This window comes from Archocentrus centrarchus, chromosome 4 (genome assembly GCF_007364275.1).
Source record: "Archocentrus centrarchus isolate MPI-CPG fArcCen1 chromosome 4, fArcCen1, whole genome shotgun sequence".
Classification (NCBI taxonomy): domain Eukaryota; kingdom Metazoa; phylum Chordata; class Actinopteri; order Cichliformes; family Cichlidae; genus Archocentrus; species Archocentrus centrarchus.
The window spans coordinates 3,539,546-3,559,058 of record NC_044349.1 but is presented as its reverse complement, the minus strand read 5'-3'; the positions used below and the strand labels follow the sequence as shown (position 1 = coordinate 3,559,058).

General features: G+C 40.9%; 1 protein-coding gene across 4 annotated transcripts in view; it reads right to left on the bottom strand.

Annotated features, from left to right (window-relative positions):
- Positions 1-19,513, bottom strand: part of szt2 (SZT2 subunit of KICSTOR complex) — a 98,390-nt gene that overhangs the window by 11,855 nt on the left and 67,022 nt on the right. For all 4 annotated transcript variants that reach the window (XM_030726926.1, XM_030726929.1, XM_030726928.1 and 1 more), the window contains 8 exons: positions 19,270-19,455; positions 14,316-14,571; positions 14,158-14,237; positions 13,048-13,173; positions 9,613-9,815; positions 8,913-9,009; positions 7,075-7,155; positions 5,358-5,432 (listed from right to left, as the gene is read on the bottom strand). In XM_030726926.1, the coding sequence (XP_030582786.1) occupies positions 5,358-5,432; positions 7,075-7,155; positions 8,913-9,009; positions 9,613-9,815; positions 13,048-13,173; positions 14,158-14,237; positions 14,316-14,571; positions 19,270-19,455 (1,104 nt within the window). The remainder of the gene's footprint in view (positions 1-5,357; positions 5,433-7,074; positions 7,156-8,912; positions 9,010-9,612; positions 9,816-13,047; positions 13,174-14,157; positions 14,238-14,315; positions 14,572-19,269; positions 19,456-19,513) is intronic.

Below are 19,513 nucleotides of genomic sequence, written 5' to 3'. Positions count from 1 at the left end.
CAGGGATTGCACACTGGTCCAGATGTTTTTTTTCCTCTTAGATCTGTATAATATTACAGAGAGTGGTCTCCCTAATGCAGTTGTCTCAGGCGCAGAAACCCCACCCACCCGCTGTTCAAATCTTTTTGCGAGCGAGGGGCGTCCAATTAGGAGAAAGATGGCTCAAAGGGAGTGGGACGGGAGCTAAACTGAATTTTTTCAGAAAGAAGATGAACTGAAAGTTTGCACCAAGATTAATGATATTAATAAGGATTATTTTGAACTGCAAATCATGCAAAGCTACACTTATAGAGCCAAAGAACAAAAACATGTAGCTGTTAAAAATGATGTGCTATTCAACAGTGCTTGTAAGCCAAAGCAGTGAGCCAGCATCAACAACCAGTACTCACTCATTCCTTTTATTATCTATATCTGTGCTTTTCCCCTCTCACATGCAACACTGCCATTTATATGCAAATTATATTCTACTGTAAATTGTTTTAAGTTATCAATTAACAAGGATTTAATTACTTTTGTAGCCTATAATGTTTCACCTAGCTTGAAGAGCCACTTCAGTGCGCACTCTTACTAAATACTAACTGCAACTATAACTCCTCTAATATAGAGAATAAACTCAGAGAGATCATTCATTTTAAACACAAAACACAGTGTTTATGCTTAATCTAGTCAATGCTAAGCATTTTTTTTGAGTATTTATGGACATCTATAGCTCACAATAGCTGTAACGAATGCACTCTTTCTTCCTTTCTCGACGCTTAAACCCTTTTGCTTCCCCACTGTGCACAGAGGCACAGTCTCTTTCATCACAGTCAACCTCTCACATCACTTTGTAGACATCCTGACAACACCACCGGGAGGGAAACAAACAGCATGACATCTTTCAAAACATCTTTCTCTGCTTTCGTCACATCAAAGTGCACCGGCCCCCAAAATCTGAAAATGGATCAGTCACAACTGGGAGAGATGTTCACCTAATATAGAACCAGAACAGGGAATGAAGCCGCTGGCACTCGGGATAAGAGTTGAATCTTCAAGGTCTGAAATTCTTCAAAAATCCATAAACACAGACGTGGAAAAAGTGCACCTCCACTTATGCACAGAACAAATAAATCGCAGCTTTATGCACGAGGGAATGTGAGTAAAGTTGTACTTTGCCTGGCAGTACTTCCTGTGAACCATACCATTATCTTTTTCTTGTTACTGGATATGAAATCTGAACACACTGGATGGCCCTGTTTTAGTTGTTCATGGTTTAATAACTTGTCTTTTGTGCAATAAATACTGTGCCGTGGACTTGTTGTGAGTAACAACAAGTACCATGAGATTTATTTTTTTTATAACAGGTGGTCTAATAAACTCTATATGCCAGATTTTCAGCTAATCTCTGGAAATCAGCTTGTTGATGCAAAAATATAATTCTTTGTTTTTGTGACAGGCTGCTAATAAAAAAGTGTTAAACAAAATGTAAAACTGGTTCTTTGCTAAGGTGTCTGTTACATGTAGAAACAATAGGAAGCATCCCTTCAGCTAGATGCCTTTTTTATGTTTGAATGATTCATAGTGTTGAGTGGCTTAACAAAAAAAGACCTTCAGAAAGCCTCCTCGGAAGCAAAATATAAAGAAATGAGGAGAGGGTTAAGATTTTTGCACAGTATTGTATATATTACTTAATGTCTGTTAAAAATCCAGAAATAATGATAAAAGAATGAAATAGCTGCTTAATAATTCAGCTGTTTTCTAAATTTTGTTTCTAAAGCTCGGTAAAGATGCCAGGCTGAATTATTTGTTGAGTACTGTTGCTGTGGTGCTCTGCTTTCTTCTGACTACTGGTGTCTTGGAAGCGTATTACATTGTGCATGACACAATAATATAGTCTATCAATAATCAATCAAACAATGTGGAACTGTTTGTGCTCTAACAGAAGAGGTGAAAGAAACTGGGAGGTGCAACGTAGCAAATAAGCAGCAAAAGTTTTTCTGTTCAGGACTCCACAGATTTTGATTTTTGTCGAGGAAAACGCCGTCAGGAGACCGTGCTGCGGGCGAAAGTCACAAATTCTAAGAAATAGTTCAGCAATGTTGAACCTGCTATAAAATATTTGGCGTACAGATTGATGGCAGTGATTTTGTCCAGCGACTGTTACTCACACATGATCAGAGGAGACCTCCACTGTGAGCGCGGCTGTTTGGACTTATTTTTCCCTTCAGCCAATAAGGGCGAATAAAAAAAAAATCAGCTGGCGTTCTGTAGAGCTGAACAGCGGTTTAATTAACACCCACTTAATTACTAACAGGATTTTAAAAACCTACAATTCACCTTCTCTCTAAAATCAGGCAGCTTTGCATGTGTGTCTCTTCTAAAATCCCTTTTCTCCCTGCAGTAATACATGGCTTGGGTTGCACAGCATGGAACAGTATGGACTGGCAGACCCAATGAAGTCTGAAAAGTGACACAGTGTGAATAACACCCTGGATAGTGAAAGTACTGGAGCAAAGTTATTTTCTTTCCAGATGAACAGTCACTGTTGGACAGTATCAGGATTTCATCTTCACAGGCAGTTACATTCTCAAAGTGTCTGAACGGAAAACAGAGAAAATATACCTATACACCCCGAATGGGTAGAAACAACAAACAAATGTTATATATTTGTTTGGGGATTAAGAAAATGCTAATATATATATATATATATATTTTTTTTAAAAACTCCATTTCTTGTTTGAGTCATTTTCACATTTCCTGGACCTGCTTTTAGTGTCATTCTGTCTGCGTAATATTCATAAATACACACGTTCATATTAAAGATAAGACTACAACTAGGGATTGATTTAACTGATCCTAATGCTGTTATTAGGTCTGATTCTTTATCGATTTCCTCACTGATTACTGATTCACGTTTCATTATCCGAGTCTTAAAAGAAAGAAGAAGAAAAAAACGACTTGCATGTTGCGAGCTCCACTGACAGGAGTTTGATGAGTTATGCAGTCCTTAAATATCAGAAAAATAATATGCCAGCATTGATAAAAGAAATTGATAAGCTTGGAGGAACACATTTGCAGAATTGGAACATTTGGAGCAGTTTCTTGTTTCCTCTCTCTGTGACTGAGCACTTTTTACTTCAGTTTCAGGGTCGAGCATTTCCCAGCCTGAAGGCAGTGTGTCAGCTGAGAAGTGAGTCCAGGAACATGCTTGTCATTTTTTCTCCCCCAAAACCATGGGGTTGGTGCTCCATTATATTGGCCCTCAGGGTGAGACTGAAGTGTCCAGGGGTTAACAATGTCCTTAACTGTTGTGTACCAGTGTGTATTCTGGCACAGAGAGCATTAAAAATGCAGGAATACTTTGGCGAAAGAAACACAATTTTTGCTTACCACTCTGACCACAAAAGTTTACAGATCACTGTTTTTACACACTGGAGGAGATCGAGTACCCGTCACAGAGGCACATGTACAAAAGAACATAATGGGACTTCCACAGAGGGATCTAAAATTAACAGCCAAGTTAAAAATGGTCAGAGGTGCACGAGACGATGATCTTGAGACTGACAAATTAGATATTAGACTATAAAAGTAATTAATTGCTCTACTCTCCTAGAGATACTAGATCACCTTCACTTGGGGTAGCAACTCCTTCCCAGCCCCGAGTGGACACTCCACCCTTTTCCAACTGATGGCTCAACCATGGTTCTGCAGTGGTCCTACACCCAGCCTGCAGACAGCTTTGCAGATTGTTGACTACATGTTGTAGCTGTTTACGGTCACCAGGGGGCAGTGTCACAAACAACCGGTCTGTGGGCTCCCCTTGCTTCTGCTGTTGTTGGTCCTTGGTCCTTTTTGATCTTAGGTGTTTTTCTCCACTTCTCTGGTTGTGGTTCACGCCATAGTTGGCTCGATTTTCTGTTCCAGCCCACTTTCCATCCAATTGGCACACAACCTACAAATAGCATCACCTGCATTATGCAACATGCTGTTGGGTCCTTGGAGGACTGCCAGCAAAAGCAGGCTTGAATTGGTTGCATACCCCTTTTTGTCAGCTCTGCACAGGCAAATACCTACGCAAATGGACACGAACATGGTACCATGAAACACGCATTAAGAGCCACGGCCTCGGACCCTGACACTGGAGCTCATCGCTCAATAAAACCAGCAGAAACACGTCATCTGCAGAAAGCTAAGATATATTCCTGAGACACCCACCAACCCTTAAGTGTGCCTGGAAATTCCATAAAAGTTTTGAAGAGAATCGATGAGGCCTGGCCTGGTGGAGTCCAACAAACCGTGGTTGGGTAGTTGTTCCATGCCTGGTTGCTGCATTGTGGTGTAGTATCTCATACACGATTTCACGCAGGCAGGCGTGTTTAAGTCACACAGTTTCTGATGACATTTCTGACCCAAGAGGACCTTCGCATCTGAGTAGATGCAGAAAATATAACACTGGTGGTTATTCTGACTTAGGCAGAAATTTTAAAATCTGTACCTGCTCCCTATTTATTACTGTGTCTGAAAACCTGCTCACAAGGGATAAACAAACAAAGAAAAGGCAGCAAATTAGATTGAAAGATAAGTCAAGAAATGGGACATTACACACTAGCAATGACCACAGGGCAACAAAGATGTATCCTTGAGAACCATCCCACAGCAATAATATTCAACTGCAGCACCAACAAAAGAAACAAACTAAAACCAAACTTTAGTGAAGAAAAACTAGCATAAAAAACGAGGCGTTTCCAACAGAAAATAATCTCAGTGTAGAAACTGAACACTAAACCTGGTTCACATCTTCACATGAAGCTGCAAATACCATCAGAAGAGTTTATAAGGGACCACATTTTTTAAAAATTATTTTAATTTTATTTTTGCTTTACTGTTAATAGTTGGAAAAATATTTTTATACTCAAACTACAAGGATTTTATTCAGCATTTATCTCAATATTGAAAGACTTTAGATGTAAAGACTTTTAGTAAAAAAAAAAAAAAAAAATCTACATCTTAAAATAGAGTTTCACAAATTGCTTAAAAAAAAAAAAGAAATCAGAAAGATATAAATTTGACTCACCCCAAAACTTCTTCTAAGATCCCAAAAACCAGTGAGCAGCTCAGGAACCCACAGAACAACACGCACAACTCCACAGCCTTCACTAGAGTCCTAAAGTACCCAAACCTTACTGGATCTGCACAGATCCGCACTCCTGCCCTCCCACTTTGAACCTTTAAATGCTTTTGTGTTCTATTTTTGTGTTTCCTTTCCTCCCTTCTCTGTTCTTGTTCACGCTATCTGTCCTTAGAAAACTCCACGAGGAACAGGCAAAGCTCAGCGTTGTGTGTCCACACAGCAGTGCAGATCAGCGTCGAGCATTTACCTGCGAGTTGACTGTCTGGCCCATAGGAATGCGGGAACATTCCAGTGCATACTGCTTCACACAGAAGTAACAGCCCTGGCGGAACAAGACAAAAAAATTGGTTATTTTGTAATAAAGGTAATTAGTTAATAAAGAAATCCATGAGACCGTAAACTGAATTACTGGGAGTACAGTCAGTTTGCCTTTTATCGGGGGAGCTGCAGGCTTGTATGTCAAGACCTTTTCTTTAAAAATAAAATAAAAGACTATTCACACCATCACCTCAAACAACATGCTGAAAGGCCAAAATGATTCATTTCTAATGAAGGATGAAGAAAAAAAAAAGCAAAAGTAAACATATAAGCAAATATTAGAAATAATAATGCTAGCATATCAGACCACACACAGGACAGGGTCAAACCCACAGCACTGTGATAACGACACAGCAAGAGTAATTGCTCTCATTAATAAGTTTTGATAAACACTGTGCCTTACTGCACTTGTCTCAGACCAGCTGTATTCTGTCTTCTAACCTTTGGAAACTACAAAGTAAACTAAAAGCTAAAGTGTGGAAAGCGTGGGATCCACTAGTTACTGAGTTTATCCAACGATGCAGGCAGAGTTTTTTTTCCTTTTCAAGCATGAAAAGATGCCGTGATTTTGTGCTATATAAATAAAACTGAATTGAACTGAACTGACTGTTTGCTCTGCATTTTTACAAGAACATAAAAACAGCTGCTGACTGGCCAGACACTGACTGTCTTTTCACAGCTACAGTTGAACCTTTTTCATCTTCAGGTACAAAACTGAATTCGTCAATGTTGATGTTTTTTGCCCTAAGCACCCAAACACCAGGGGGTATGTAACCAAAGCATTTTTTAGCCAGCTGAAAACACCTAAAACTCAGCTGAGAATGCTTAAGAGCACCCTGGAAGCACAATGTTTTATTATCTGGGACGCTTTGGTTACTATGATACAGGATATCCACAAAAGTAAGGTAATACCTTAGGTATTACCTGACTGACTGCTGCTTAACTGGCAGATGTTTTAGTCTTCATATCAATATTCTAACAGTTTGGGGATTTCATTTGGTACAGGCAGTAAGCAGGTCATTGTTGTTGAACGCATCTACAAGTAGGACGTAGCTGCTGGTCAGGATCATTTGTCCTGGCTCCCTTTCACAGTGATTTGATTGCTGGGTGAAAAGTGACACTAACATATTTTCAGCTTGCTCAGCACCTCTTTTCGCTGCCGCCATTTTTAGCAGGAAACCTGCAGCAAAGGGAAAAAGCCTTTGGTGTGCACGTCCCTTAAATTCTTTTTCATACTTGCAGCGAAGTGCTAGAAATGCTGAGAATATCAGTCAGTCGGTCCACCGCTTTAATCCAACTATGAAAAAATATCTTGAATTTTGCAAACTGCCCCCATCAGCCTTCAATGGGCCTTGTGTTAACAACTAGTTAGACAGTCTGTTTCCACTCATTTCAGTTCAAGATGATCACAGTTTATCTCTTTAAATATTTTATCACTTATCTCTCAGATGGTGGAAAGATTTGTAATCGTTATCTAAGCACATGACCATTCTTAAAAGACAATTTTTCAGATTCCACTTTCATACACATACGCTGATGCCCATCTGCTGTAAAAATCTCTTCAGAGCTGCAAATGTGCTGTAACATGAAAAGAACTGATTCATGCCACCGTGATCACAGCGAATACTGAAGCTGGTGGTTCTTACCTGAAAAGCCAGCTCCATCAACACGATCCCTCCTGGCAGCGCCCTCTGGAGGTGATATGCAGTTGTGGCAGATGCTGCAGTCTGCGAAGGTCAGAACAGTCACGGTTTGCCATTCAGGTGATGGTGTGTACCATATTTCATTGTTTAATCTCTACATAGAGATTTTAGACATCAACCACCTCTTTGAGTAATATACAGAAAATACTACCTTTATCAATACTAAAATTATAATTTATATATTCTTTATTATAACAAAATATTCTTCCTAGAGCAACAACAGCAGAGTTACTATAAAAACTGTAAAATCATATTCCTGATATGATAACAGACTGTTGTTCCTGCTGTGTGGACTGACTGCTGTGCAGGTTTGGAGAGTAAAGGAAGGAACTGGTATAAAAGTGAGGACTGTCATCTCAGCCTAATGGGATTTAGGTCTTATTTATGCACATATGAGCCACTGTGGTGTGGGTCTCCACGCTGTGCACAGAGGCTTTCATGGTCTCTGAAACACCAGGGAGCACACACACAAAGCCGTCTGTGGAGAGGTGGGAAGAACAGCACCAAATGTGGCTGTCTGCTGTGCTGCAGAGCTCCTCAAAGCTGAGGAAGATTATTATTGTGTTTGTGGCTTCTAAATGTGTGGCCACTATTGCTTTCCACAAGTTTGAAGCCATCTGCCCATCTCTCTGATGTTTCACACAAGGCTCATCCAAAGTTTTGTACAGACGTCCATGGGGTGCACGCTTGCACTAGCAGAGCCAACATGCTCGTTGTATCTGATGTCACCTTAAGCACGCCTTCCCTCGTCCCTTCTGGGTTTTTGTTTGATACGACGCACAAGTGTCGGATCAGGTAATTATGAGGTCAGAAGTTCCTGCTGTAGATTACACACTAAATCCTGAACAATAACAGGCTGCCGAGTTTTCATGAACTCCGTGACATCACTGGAGAGGAGGAGCAAGGGGCATAACACATTTTCAATTTTATTCAGTTAGCAGTAGTTCTGTTGAAACAGCAGCGGCATAACGGTGACATAATGAAAAGTTGGCTCGGACAGGATCTGGATAAACGATCCTCAGTGTTACACAGTTTAACTGCATTTAAAATATATTTGCTTATCAAAGGTCACTGTTTTAAAGCACAATATTTACACGCCAGCCATGTGACTTCACTGTTTTCTTACTTTAAAACTAGTCTGATTTTTCACTCCTGTTTAAATTACTAGAAAATGAAGTGCCATACTTCCAGCTATGATACGCTACAATAATAAAACTGTTTTTAGTCTTCATACTAAATCGGATGGCACTCGTGTTTGTTGGGCGCTACTGAGTGAACTTTTTACACGCCACAACTCATTCAAGTTATCAGGAATGAAAAGGTTACCACTGCCTGTATAAACAACAAAAACACTGTTTCTTGACTGCCCTGCAGGAGCACTGCAGTCTTTTTCCATTACTGCATCATTACACACATTCTTTTACCAACACTGGAATCACAGAAAAGAAAAACGAGCAGAAAAATCTAAAATTGTACAACTTTTCACTGCGTGAGGTCTGACCTCAGAAAAGTAAGTCTGCCTTAACATCACTCAGACCATATGATTGTGGAAGGTCTTCAGTCAAATGTGATTTTTGAGAACATGCGCATAAACTGCAACAGTTAATTCAGACGTTACCAAGAAGAGAAAATATATTCCTGTGGGGGTGCTGGACACTTTTAGTTTGTTTTACTGAGCCATTAGAAAGTCATCGGGGGAACTGTTCCAATAACACAGCCTGACTTTATCCCCAAGTTTTGTGTTTGGTGAATAAAAGAGCATTTCCGAGGTGAACACTGACCTTAGGGCTGTCCTCGCTCTTCTGCTTCACATAAGAAAAAGACATCCTGCCTTCCGATGACATCGAGTTCAACATGGCAGCACGAGCACGGGCGATGCTGCAGGACATTGGGGTGGGGGGGTGGAGCGGAGGACAGGGGTCAGTAAAGATCTGATTTAACTTAAAAAAAAAAAAAAAAACCCACAAAGGCTGATGGACTGCCAGCAGCAAATAGCCGAGCCATAAGACACAATTCAAAGTGAGTCATACAGACTGAGCCTAGAAAGTGACAGCAGGCAGGATGGTCAGGCTTCTACCCTGCATACTTCAGACATGGGGCGGTCAAAGGTCAGAGGAGAATTAAAACATATGCAGTGACTAACAGATAAACACCACTCACAACTGAGTGATGTGTACTGCTTTATGGTGAGCTGATTTAAAGTGCACGGGGCTCAGGAACACTTCCAGAATCACTGAGAAGAAGTGTTGAGCTCAGATTAACACATCTGAACTCATTTTAGGTGGCAAGGAGGCACTCAAGACATTCCTGAGGGAACCTTAGCTTGGGAACAGTTGAACAGAAGAGTTTCACACACATTCAGGCTCACACTCAACAGCAAACCACAGAAAAGAGAAAAGAAATTGGCACAGAGAAGCAAAGGAAAGGAAAGGAAAGGAAAGGAAAGGAAAGGAAAGGAAAAGGAAATTGTTGTAGACACACCTGCGAGCTGGAGACTGAGGCCGGACCTGCACCAAAATGAAGCCCATGCTCTGCAGGTATTGGACGTATTGCTGAAGGAAGGTGCTAGAAATCTCCAGCAGCCAGGGTTCTTCCTTCAGTCGGCTGGGCAGCATGTCAGCCGAGTCGGTGCTGTAGCTCCGGTCCCGACCTGATGCCGTGGAATCACTGGAGCGATGCCGTTTCTGACACAGAATTTCAGAAGCATTTATAGTACAGTGCACATCGCTTAAACACACACACCAAAAAGCAGACAGTAGCCACGTTAAAACACAAAACATCAGAAAGATGATTGATAATGAGTGTTTTCATTTTTGAGACTCTACAAAACAGCATCCGTATGTCTGAGGCCTGCTGTGGGAGAATAATCCAAATCCGAATCAATGAAAGCAGCATTTGAACTTTGAGGAAGGCCTTTTTGGCTTGAAAAGCCCATCAACTCCACAGTTAGCAAACACATATTGGCAGGCAGAATGACAGGCTTCACAGGGGGCTGTTGTCAGCTATGACAGGAAGCAGGACCACAGCAGTGTGGCTTAGCTTTGGAAATACTTGTCACGCAGCTTGTTTGGCACAACTCTACAAGAGCAAACTGATCCACGCCCCACTGAAATACCCTTCTGGAGGCTGCTGACAGCAAAAGGATTTACTTCATACGTGCAATATGTCATAATTACCAAAGTATTCTGGGGTTATGATAGGTATCAGATAGTCAACTGGAAGAAGCTCACAACATAAACATAGAAAACTATCAAATGAGACATTTTACAATTTTATGAAAAATATTAGCACCATAAACTCATATTGCAGCAACACAAAAAAAGTTGGGACAGAGGCAACAAAAGTCTAGAAAAGTAAGTAGTGCTGAACAGTTGGAGGAACATTTGAAACTAAATAGGTTAACTGGAAAGAAGTAACATGGCTGGGTATAAAAAGAGCATCTTAGGGAGGCAGAGTTTCTGGGCAGAGGTTCACCAATCTGCATAAACTGCGTCTGACTGTACAGGCCGTTCAGGCAGCACTGCATTAAAAACAGGCATGATGCTGTCATGGAAATCACTGCATGGGCTCAGGAACACTTCCAGAATCTCAGTCTATGGTGCCATCCACAAATGCAGGTTAAAGAAAGAAGCCACATGTGAACATGATCCATAAACACCGCCATCTTCTCTGGACTACAGCTCATTTAAAATGAACTGAGGTGAAATGGAAACCTGTTTTGTGATTAGATAAATCAAAATCTGAAATTCTTGTTCAATATGAATGCTGCCTCCCCCAGACTCAAGAGGAAAAGGCCATCCGGCTTGTTATCAGCTCTCATTCAAAAGCCTGCATCTCTGGTGGTATGGGGGTTGCATCAGTGCATATAGAATTGGCAGCTTGCACATCTGGAAAGGCAACATCAATGCTGAAAGGTATATACAGGTTATAGAGCAACATGTGCTCCCATCCAGACAATATATTTTTTCAGAGAAGGCCTTGAAAATTTTAGCAAGACCAAGTTAAACTACATACTACATCATACATACAACAGCATGGCTTCACTGCAGAAGAATCCAGGTGCTGAACCGGCCAGCCTGCATCTAGACCTTTCACCAATTAAAAACACTTGGCACATGAAACATAAAATACAACAAAGAAGACCCAGAAATCCTAAATCAGACAAAAATAGGACATCATTTATCCTACTATAGATTCCTATATAATAATAGACATCCAAGGTTATTACCTGTCATTGCTATATCTGCCATATGATAGAGGACGGCTTGTATGCCTAAATCTGCTTTGGTATTACCGGGCTGAGAGCACTGATGTATTATTTTGTAGAGAAAGATGCCCTCTAATGGAGAGGAAGGTAAGGCCACACATTATGTTTACCGCTCTCTCCATCTACTTGCATTCAAATAATGTTAAAAATGAAAAAGAATACTAAAAATGCTGTAGTTAAAAACATGATCAGAGTGTGGCACAAAATGATAAAGTACCAGGGGGATACTACTTGTCTTTCACTTTATAATCCAATGAGAAGGAAATGAGTTTAGAGTCGGGCTGCAAAGGGTCTACGGCACGTAGCACGAAAAGTAAGAAAATGTGTGTTTGGTCGATTATTTCTTTGTTGTAACGATGCTTCTTGGCAACAAATTTTACACCGTTGGAAAGCCTGTTTATTTCCCCTTTGATGGCGGCACATTTGTAAGGACAATGCATTTGTGGGTTGAGCAGCAGAGTTGAGTTTGCGGGCTGCACCCATAAAAACTCGGCCAATGCCAAACAGCTTATTCTGGGTTAATAAAAGACTTACTGTTCCAAAACACTGTTACAACAAAGAAATAATCAAACCAAACATAATTTTTGTGCTAAGATTATATAATCATGAATCTAAATTATATCGCGTGTTAGCAAAAGAGTCCTCCAAATCTTCAGGAAAGAAACTGGAAGCACGGAGAGAGGACTCATATGAGAACATCACCAGGAAAGAGTGGAGGAGGGCATGCTCCAAGGCTCATTCAAACACACACCTTTGACTATCACAATCTAACTGTTTGATGCCTACCCATGTACTACCAGAAAATAAAGCCAACAGAGCTTTACCTGATTTGTGCATTAAATGTGGAAATGAAAAGCGTACGCTGTTTCACTGCTTTTGACAGTGTGTTCAAATAAAAACACCGGGAATAAGTGAGAGTTTGCACATAATTTCTATACAAATTCATTCTAACCCTAAACTTTCTATATTAGGTTTGCATCCAGCTAATTATAATATCTCACAGAATCAAAATATGTTTTCAGAAATAAGTTTATTATTTATTTTTATTTTAAATAATTATATTATTTCCAAGAAGTTGCTGCTGTAACGTGGAAAAGCACTACAAGGCCGAATATGAAGGAACGGTTCTCTGCCTTAGTTACCACTGCCAATCAAAAAATAATTACTTATTTTATTATCGAGGGAAACGCTCACTCTGTCGGAGTATTTGGGGCCCTTTCATAATTTATCTACAGAGAATTGATTTGATCTCAGTGTTGGAGATACCTGATAATCTTTGTATAAATGATGCTCCAAAATGTCTTAAGCAACTGTGCACAGTAAATAATACGCTTAAATGGAGAATTTTTAACCCTTTTTTATTCTCTTTTCTTCTTGTTCTCATTATACAGATGTGCAGTGTCATTAGTGGACATTAATTCAATAGAGATTAAATGTAAAGTCAAAAACACAACATTCCTCTCCCCAAAGTCCAGCAACTCATCTCCTCAGTTCCCAGACATTTACGCAGTGCTATTAGAGAAGAGGGGGCGCAACACTATAAACACGACCCTGTCCCAAACCTCTGAGACGTGCTGCTGCCATCAAATTCAAAATGATGATTAGGAATTTTGTAATCTGAACTTTCCTTTTAGTTATGGAAAACATACCTTCACCAGAGGCTGAATAATCTGTTCCTCTTGGATCTGCTTGCGGAAGATGGGGTCAAAGAGGAGAGGGGTGGCACAGTAGTGAACCAGTCTTGACGACTGCTTCAGAGTCTCCAAATCTGCCCCCTGTAGAGTCAACCAAGAGTGAACTTTCAGTACAAGAGATTCACTTTCAAATGATATCCAACAGGTAATTTAGCATTTTTGTAGTGGAGGAAAAATCCACCTAAAACTAAAGGCCAGTGGAAACTGTGCCCAGCCCTGAGAGACCCAGGTCAGGCTCAAGACCTCCTGTTGGATGTGCTTGACTAAGAGTACCGTGTGGGTGACTGCTGAAATATCAAATTTGTGAATTTAATGCCACCATGTAACCTCTCTTGAGATGTCACTGTGAGACGGAAACCTTTTTAATTAGCTCGGATATTCCCCACTTTGAAGCAAGGCGATACAAAATGATTTCCCTGAGGAGCGAGCAGTAATTGAAGCTCCTCAAAGACAGAGCAGTGACACACACACTGCTCCCCCAGGTTTAGTCAAGTGCAATTAGCTTTATCTGAGATTAGGCTGTTTTCACAAGAATTTAATACTCAATTCTGATTTACTGGTGGGATCAAATTTGTTGTTTATGGTTTTAATATGTCCAATATTTAACAGCATTATGAATTTTGTAATTACCCTGTACAAAATTTGGCTTAATACTATAACCACCAGGGGGCAGGTTTTTACCAAAGACTATGATAATATGTGTGCTGCTGTCCTTTAAACTTCTCGTATTTCTTTTTGGCCCAACTCTCATTTTCCTAAGAGATTCTACCTTTTACAGGCTCCCATTGTAGGTTTAAAAAAAAAAAAAAAAGTTAAGGTTACCTTTACTCACTGAACCATCTTGTGGTACAAATTGGTACTACAAGTGCAGCCTGACTCAAGCTCAACTTCACTTGATATCTGGTTAGCACAATACATAGATGTTTTGGACATGGACTCAAAGTTTCTGATATTTTCTTTTAATTATGGAAGATTAACTATTTTAAAACATAGAATGTATAATACGGACTTTTAAACCTTTGTGGACTATGATGAAAAACTGTTGTCTTTAACTTGGACACTTACTGAAATGGGCATGTTGGACTGTGCTGACCTCTGCTGCCAGGTCACAAACAGGTTCTCTATCTTCATCTGTTTCTCCAACTCTGTTAGAATAAACTCAAAGCCATTAATCTTTCAAACTGATGCAGAGTTTAAAAAATAATTTTAGTCAAACTACTCACCTCTCCGCTCAGCAGCTTTGATCTCCAAGAGCTGGCCGCCATGTCGGGCCACCACATCTCCGTCCATCAAGGGTCGAATGGTGCAGACGTCCCTCAGAGCTTCATCAAAGGGAAGCAGTTCAGAGGGGAAGTGGAGGGGAGCCAGACTTCGGCCAGAGCTTCCCAGCCTGCCCTGCTCTTTACTGGCCAGAGGAGGGACTGCGCTACGTAACAACGCATCGGGCTCCATGGCGGGACCAAGGAATGGGTTGGGATCCTGATGAAGGCAGGTGGAAAATATAAGGTAAGTGGGGAAAAAAGGAAAATACTTGACACCATCACCCCACTCATCACTTACATAACCTCTGGATAACCTCAGAAAGCTGCTGCTATTACTGACACCTACAGTGTGTTATGTATTGAGGATTCTCAACACACTTTAACACTCAGATACTACACTTCCCATGTTGAGTCACTGTTGCGATGACTACAGACCAAGAGTGGCCCATCAGAAGCACAGCAGTGGAGACATTTCCATTTTTCTAATCAGATTACACAGTGTATGCAGTCTAATCACTGCACTGTACATTAGTTTTGTCTGGTATTCTTTTTGTTACTGTTGAGAGGAACTTTTGGGTGAGTTTGTTCACCGGAGCAGCTCAGGGCCCAGATGCCCCTAGTGTGGCAGAGCTGGCCGCACCATGCCCACAGGCTGGGGGGGGTCAAACTGTGCACTGGTGCTCCCTCTGCTTCTCATCAGGACCTTGACAGATGAAGTTCTGTTCAGGCAAATTTTCTGCTGCTCTGACTCTGCCTTCTGTCCGCACTCATTAGTAATGCCGCGATGAAGAGCGAGGCCATCGGAGGGAAAGGAAAAGTTTGCTTCTTTCTATTCTTTGAGCTTGTTTTGTTATTGGCCATGGGGAGAAGACTGAAAGGGCATTTGGTGTCATTCTCGGTTGGAAAATGCGGGTCTAATAAGTCCCTACTTCAGTCTGTTTTGCTCACACTGTGCATGACATTTTGCTGTATTTTATTGAACTTCTATTTAAACTCAACAGCAGTACATGATTTATATAAACACCACCGTGACCAGTTTGACCTGCTAGGGGAAGGGAGGCACTCTCTGGTTACTCTACATTATTCTATACTGGAAAAGACATTAGCCAAATGGCTTCTAAATGAGGTTTATGTATTTAAGAAGAAGTACATATACCAATTACACAGCCCTGCTGCTCATATTTGAGCCAAAACAGCAGAACCCCTACAGTCTGTTCACCTGGACGTGTGTTACGGTGCCTGCTGAAAACATGGCTGTGCAAAACAAGCAGATTCGGGTTGGCAACTTTCTCAGGAATCGCTGCTCTGAATAATATGGGTTAATGTGTTAAAGTCGTTTGTCACAAAGAACCCAAAGACAATAAATAAAGCCTGTGGGAATTTTAGGGCACCTTTTTTAGGCCACATTTTTATAAAAGTTAGGACTTCTTGACTGTTGCTCATTTTTCAAGTACCGTCAAAGGCCTATTTAAAGGTAAAGACTTGGTTTTAGAGTTAAAGCTAGAACAAGGTCTTGGCATGGATGTGGCATAGGTGTACATAAATTCCCTGAACAGCTTAAACCCATTAACCTCAGTTTATATATGTTTTTATATATTATATATATATATTATATATATATATATATATATATATATATATATATATATATATATATATATATATATATATATATGGTAGTGCTTGTTAATTTCAACATGTAGATGGGGGAACCCTTAAATTAATGTGATGTCTTTGGTAAGGCGAGTTGGTTTTAATTGATTTTTGGAAATTATTACTTCCGATTAGGAAAAACCTGTGGCTTGATGTCCTTATAATTGGCATCATGTCAACAGGGATGGGAGGGAGAACGCTGCTATTCTAGCAGCAGTCGCTGATGCAGGGAACACTATTACTCTGCTTTCTCTACCTACTTTTTTCCAGATGCTCCAACACAAGCTTTTTCAGTCACAAGCCCAGTTCTCAAGCCATCTGTAGTATACTATCACATATAACACCCCCCCTCCCCCATTTCATCCCACCAGAAAAAAAAAATAGATTGTAAAATCAATCAGTAGCTGTAGAACTGGAGCCTTTTTGCACTGCTGTCCTCAGAGCAGTGAAGCTGATATGACAGCTGATGTGTGATGTGAGAGTGTGAGGGAAGCAGGGATATAAAAAATGCTTTGCAAACAGTTATTTAACAGGCGGCACAGCAGACTGTAGAAACCTACAATCCAAACCCCCTCTATGTGAGAGCTGATCATAAATAATCTAGCAGGATAAATGGAAACTGACAGAGGCTAAATTGCACTGAGGTGGTTAAGTCTTTCATTTTGGAAAACAAGGCCGCTGATGTGACAGGGTTATATTTCCAGGATATGATCCGGACAACATGGGGAGACAGCAAATAGAGAGGGGTAATAATCAAGAAGAATAAAAATGCTTAGTCGTGTGGCTGAGAAATCGTGTTTTGGTTTCTGCTGCCAACACCATCCATTGAATATTGAGCCAAAGCTCCATATTTAATATAGGCTGTCCGGCAGTTTTTGCTGAGACACTCAAAACAGAAAACAAAGCTCAATTGACCAGCAGCAAGCTCTGATAGAGCTGCAAGTGGCATAAATATGGGAGAGAATTCAGTGACAGTGTTCACCTGCCAATATTTATACAGGCTGTCAATTGGAAATCTTTTAAAAATTTATCAATCTGTACAGTACAGCATATCTGCTTACCCACGAGACTCCTACCTAAAAAGCCAATGTGGTAAGATTAACATTTTATGTGCATGCTGCAAAAAGCTTATTTACTGTAATAATCCACAATCCTATGTTAAAATCCCACCTCCTTTTTGTAAGAGGAACCACTTCCTGGTTAGCCAACGAAAAACACCAGCCCCGCAGCGCTTTATAGAATCATATGTATCATAGTACCAGCAGAAAACACTTAAATTACTGTGCAGACAAATCATCGCTGAAACTCAAATACCACGAGAACCACTAACAGCCTGATAGAGGAACAGGTAATGACATCACCAATCATATGGGAGCCACACAAATTCCTCCTCGGGATACAACAGCTGCATGAAGTCTGCTCCGGGATCCGCTGCCTTATGTGGCAGCGTGAATCCAGATGCTACCCTCCCAGGCTGATTCCACCTGAACTAGCAGCCTGTTCTCCTCACCAGCGCCCCACCAGATGCAGGCACAGTGGCAGAAACGGCAGCCATGCTTTTTAGGGACAAGTCTGAGGTGTTACAGCACATCGAAAATAGAGGTCCATGGGGGAGCCTGAAAATGCTGCTAAGGTTTTTCTGATGTGATTTTTATATTTCGCTTCGAAAAAGAAGGAAACTCGTGGTTAGGATTAGTACCCCCAAAACAATTTGTCTGACATTCTTAAGCAGCCTTAGTCTTCCTGGTTTTATAGGAAAAACATCACTGTGTAAAATCCACTGGTGCACACAATAACTGACCAACACAGACCCATCTGTCATTTGAGAACTCTGTTAACACACCGTGTCATTATAGGAAGCACGCAGTGACTGCCAGAGTGCTGATACAACATAAGAACCCTTTGCAGTGATTTCTGACACTCTGGTCATTTGCCGTCACCACATGTGGAGCGATGATAGCTAATGATAGTTAGCTGCCTCCTTTCATTCTGTAATGCAGGACAAGCACAGCACAGAGTCTGAGAGAGCTGCTGGTGACTCAGCAGGTGCTGAAATAGCATGAATAAAAAATGTACCCTGGGTTCCAAATCAAATACTTTCTACTTTCAGCTCATACTGCAGCTTCTCTTAGGAAGTGAGAATTATTGGAGTTGGAACTAATTCCTTTCCCATAATGTTGGGCCTTGAACTTTGACTGCCGTGCTTATATATATGCCACAAAAATGAAGTTAAAATAAAGTATGTGATATGGAACCCAAAAGGAACCTCCAGGGCAGAGGAATTAAGTCAGTGCTTAATGGCCACTTGAGGCTGACTCTGAAAGAGAGTAGGACCCCAAAGCCTTACTTAATAGTAATAAAAAGCATAAGTACAGCATTATACCCCAAACTGTTTTGATCTCTATGCCCTCCTCATGGGACAGAAACTATATTTGGCTTTGACTGACAGATGAGGGCGTACTGAGCTATTAGATAGCTGCTAGGGTAAAACCTTGGCTAGTTTAAGTCACTGAAGGTATGAAGTGATAACATTTAACAGTTTTATGTTGCACTCCAGTCATGTAGTGTGACCTGCCTGCTAAATCATTAATTGCTAATTGTGTGATGGCACACACACACATAGCCGTGAGGCTGCGTTTGTGCACCTCTGAACATTGGTGGAGACAGCATGAAGAGAAAGGAACCTCAGAGACATTATAAGGGAAGGACTTTGGTAACATCTATATACACAAGATGGAGGTCACCAAAATCTATTTGACCTTGTTCACACACACCAAAGAATGATTTAACCTACCTTCATCCATGGGCATGACTGCATGATTGGCAGACCTATAATGCACTCGCAAGGTGATAACTTGCTTCTCTAAATGTGGTAACTTACTATGGTAAAAACCAAGATAGTAATGGACATCTTCTTTTTTAGCGCCATCTCAGCTTCAAAATGTGTGTCCAGCAACCAGCTAAGTCCATCTTTGAAATACAGTTTATGTGTTGAATGGGTGCTTCACTGCTTAAATCCTCTGTGAGTTTCCTGAGATTTACTCTGCATGCAGGCAGGCACCACCTCCTGGTATTTCTGACATCCTACATTTGGTATATTAAATATCTTAAAGAGTTGCAGGGGAAGCCGCTGTGCCTCACAAATAATTAAGAATTAAGTGACCACATGATGCTGATGAGTGATATCACAGTTTTCCTTCCCATACTACTGTTGGCCTGCTTAAAATGCACCACATTAGACACTGTGCCAGAGTGTTTTTACCTGCTTGGAATCCATTTCATGGATGGGTGCATCAGAAAAGCAGTAGTGATGGAAGAGACCCATCTTCTGGTTGAACAGGCAGTGGACGACATGAGCCCTCGCGTTCTGCCACTTTACCAGACGCACCAGCTCGCGGCTCAGGGAGGCGCCCAAGTCCACAGACCAGTTATAGCTGTACAGAGTCACCTGGTGGAGTATTACAAATTTAAACATTCAGAGTATGCTTAATCGATATCACATGCTT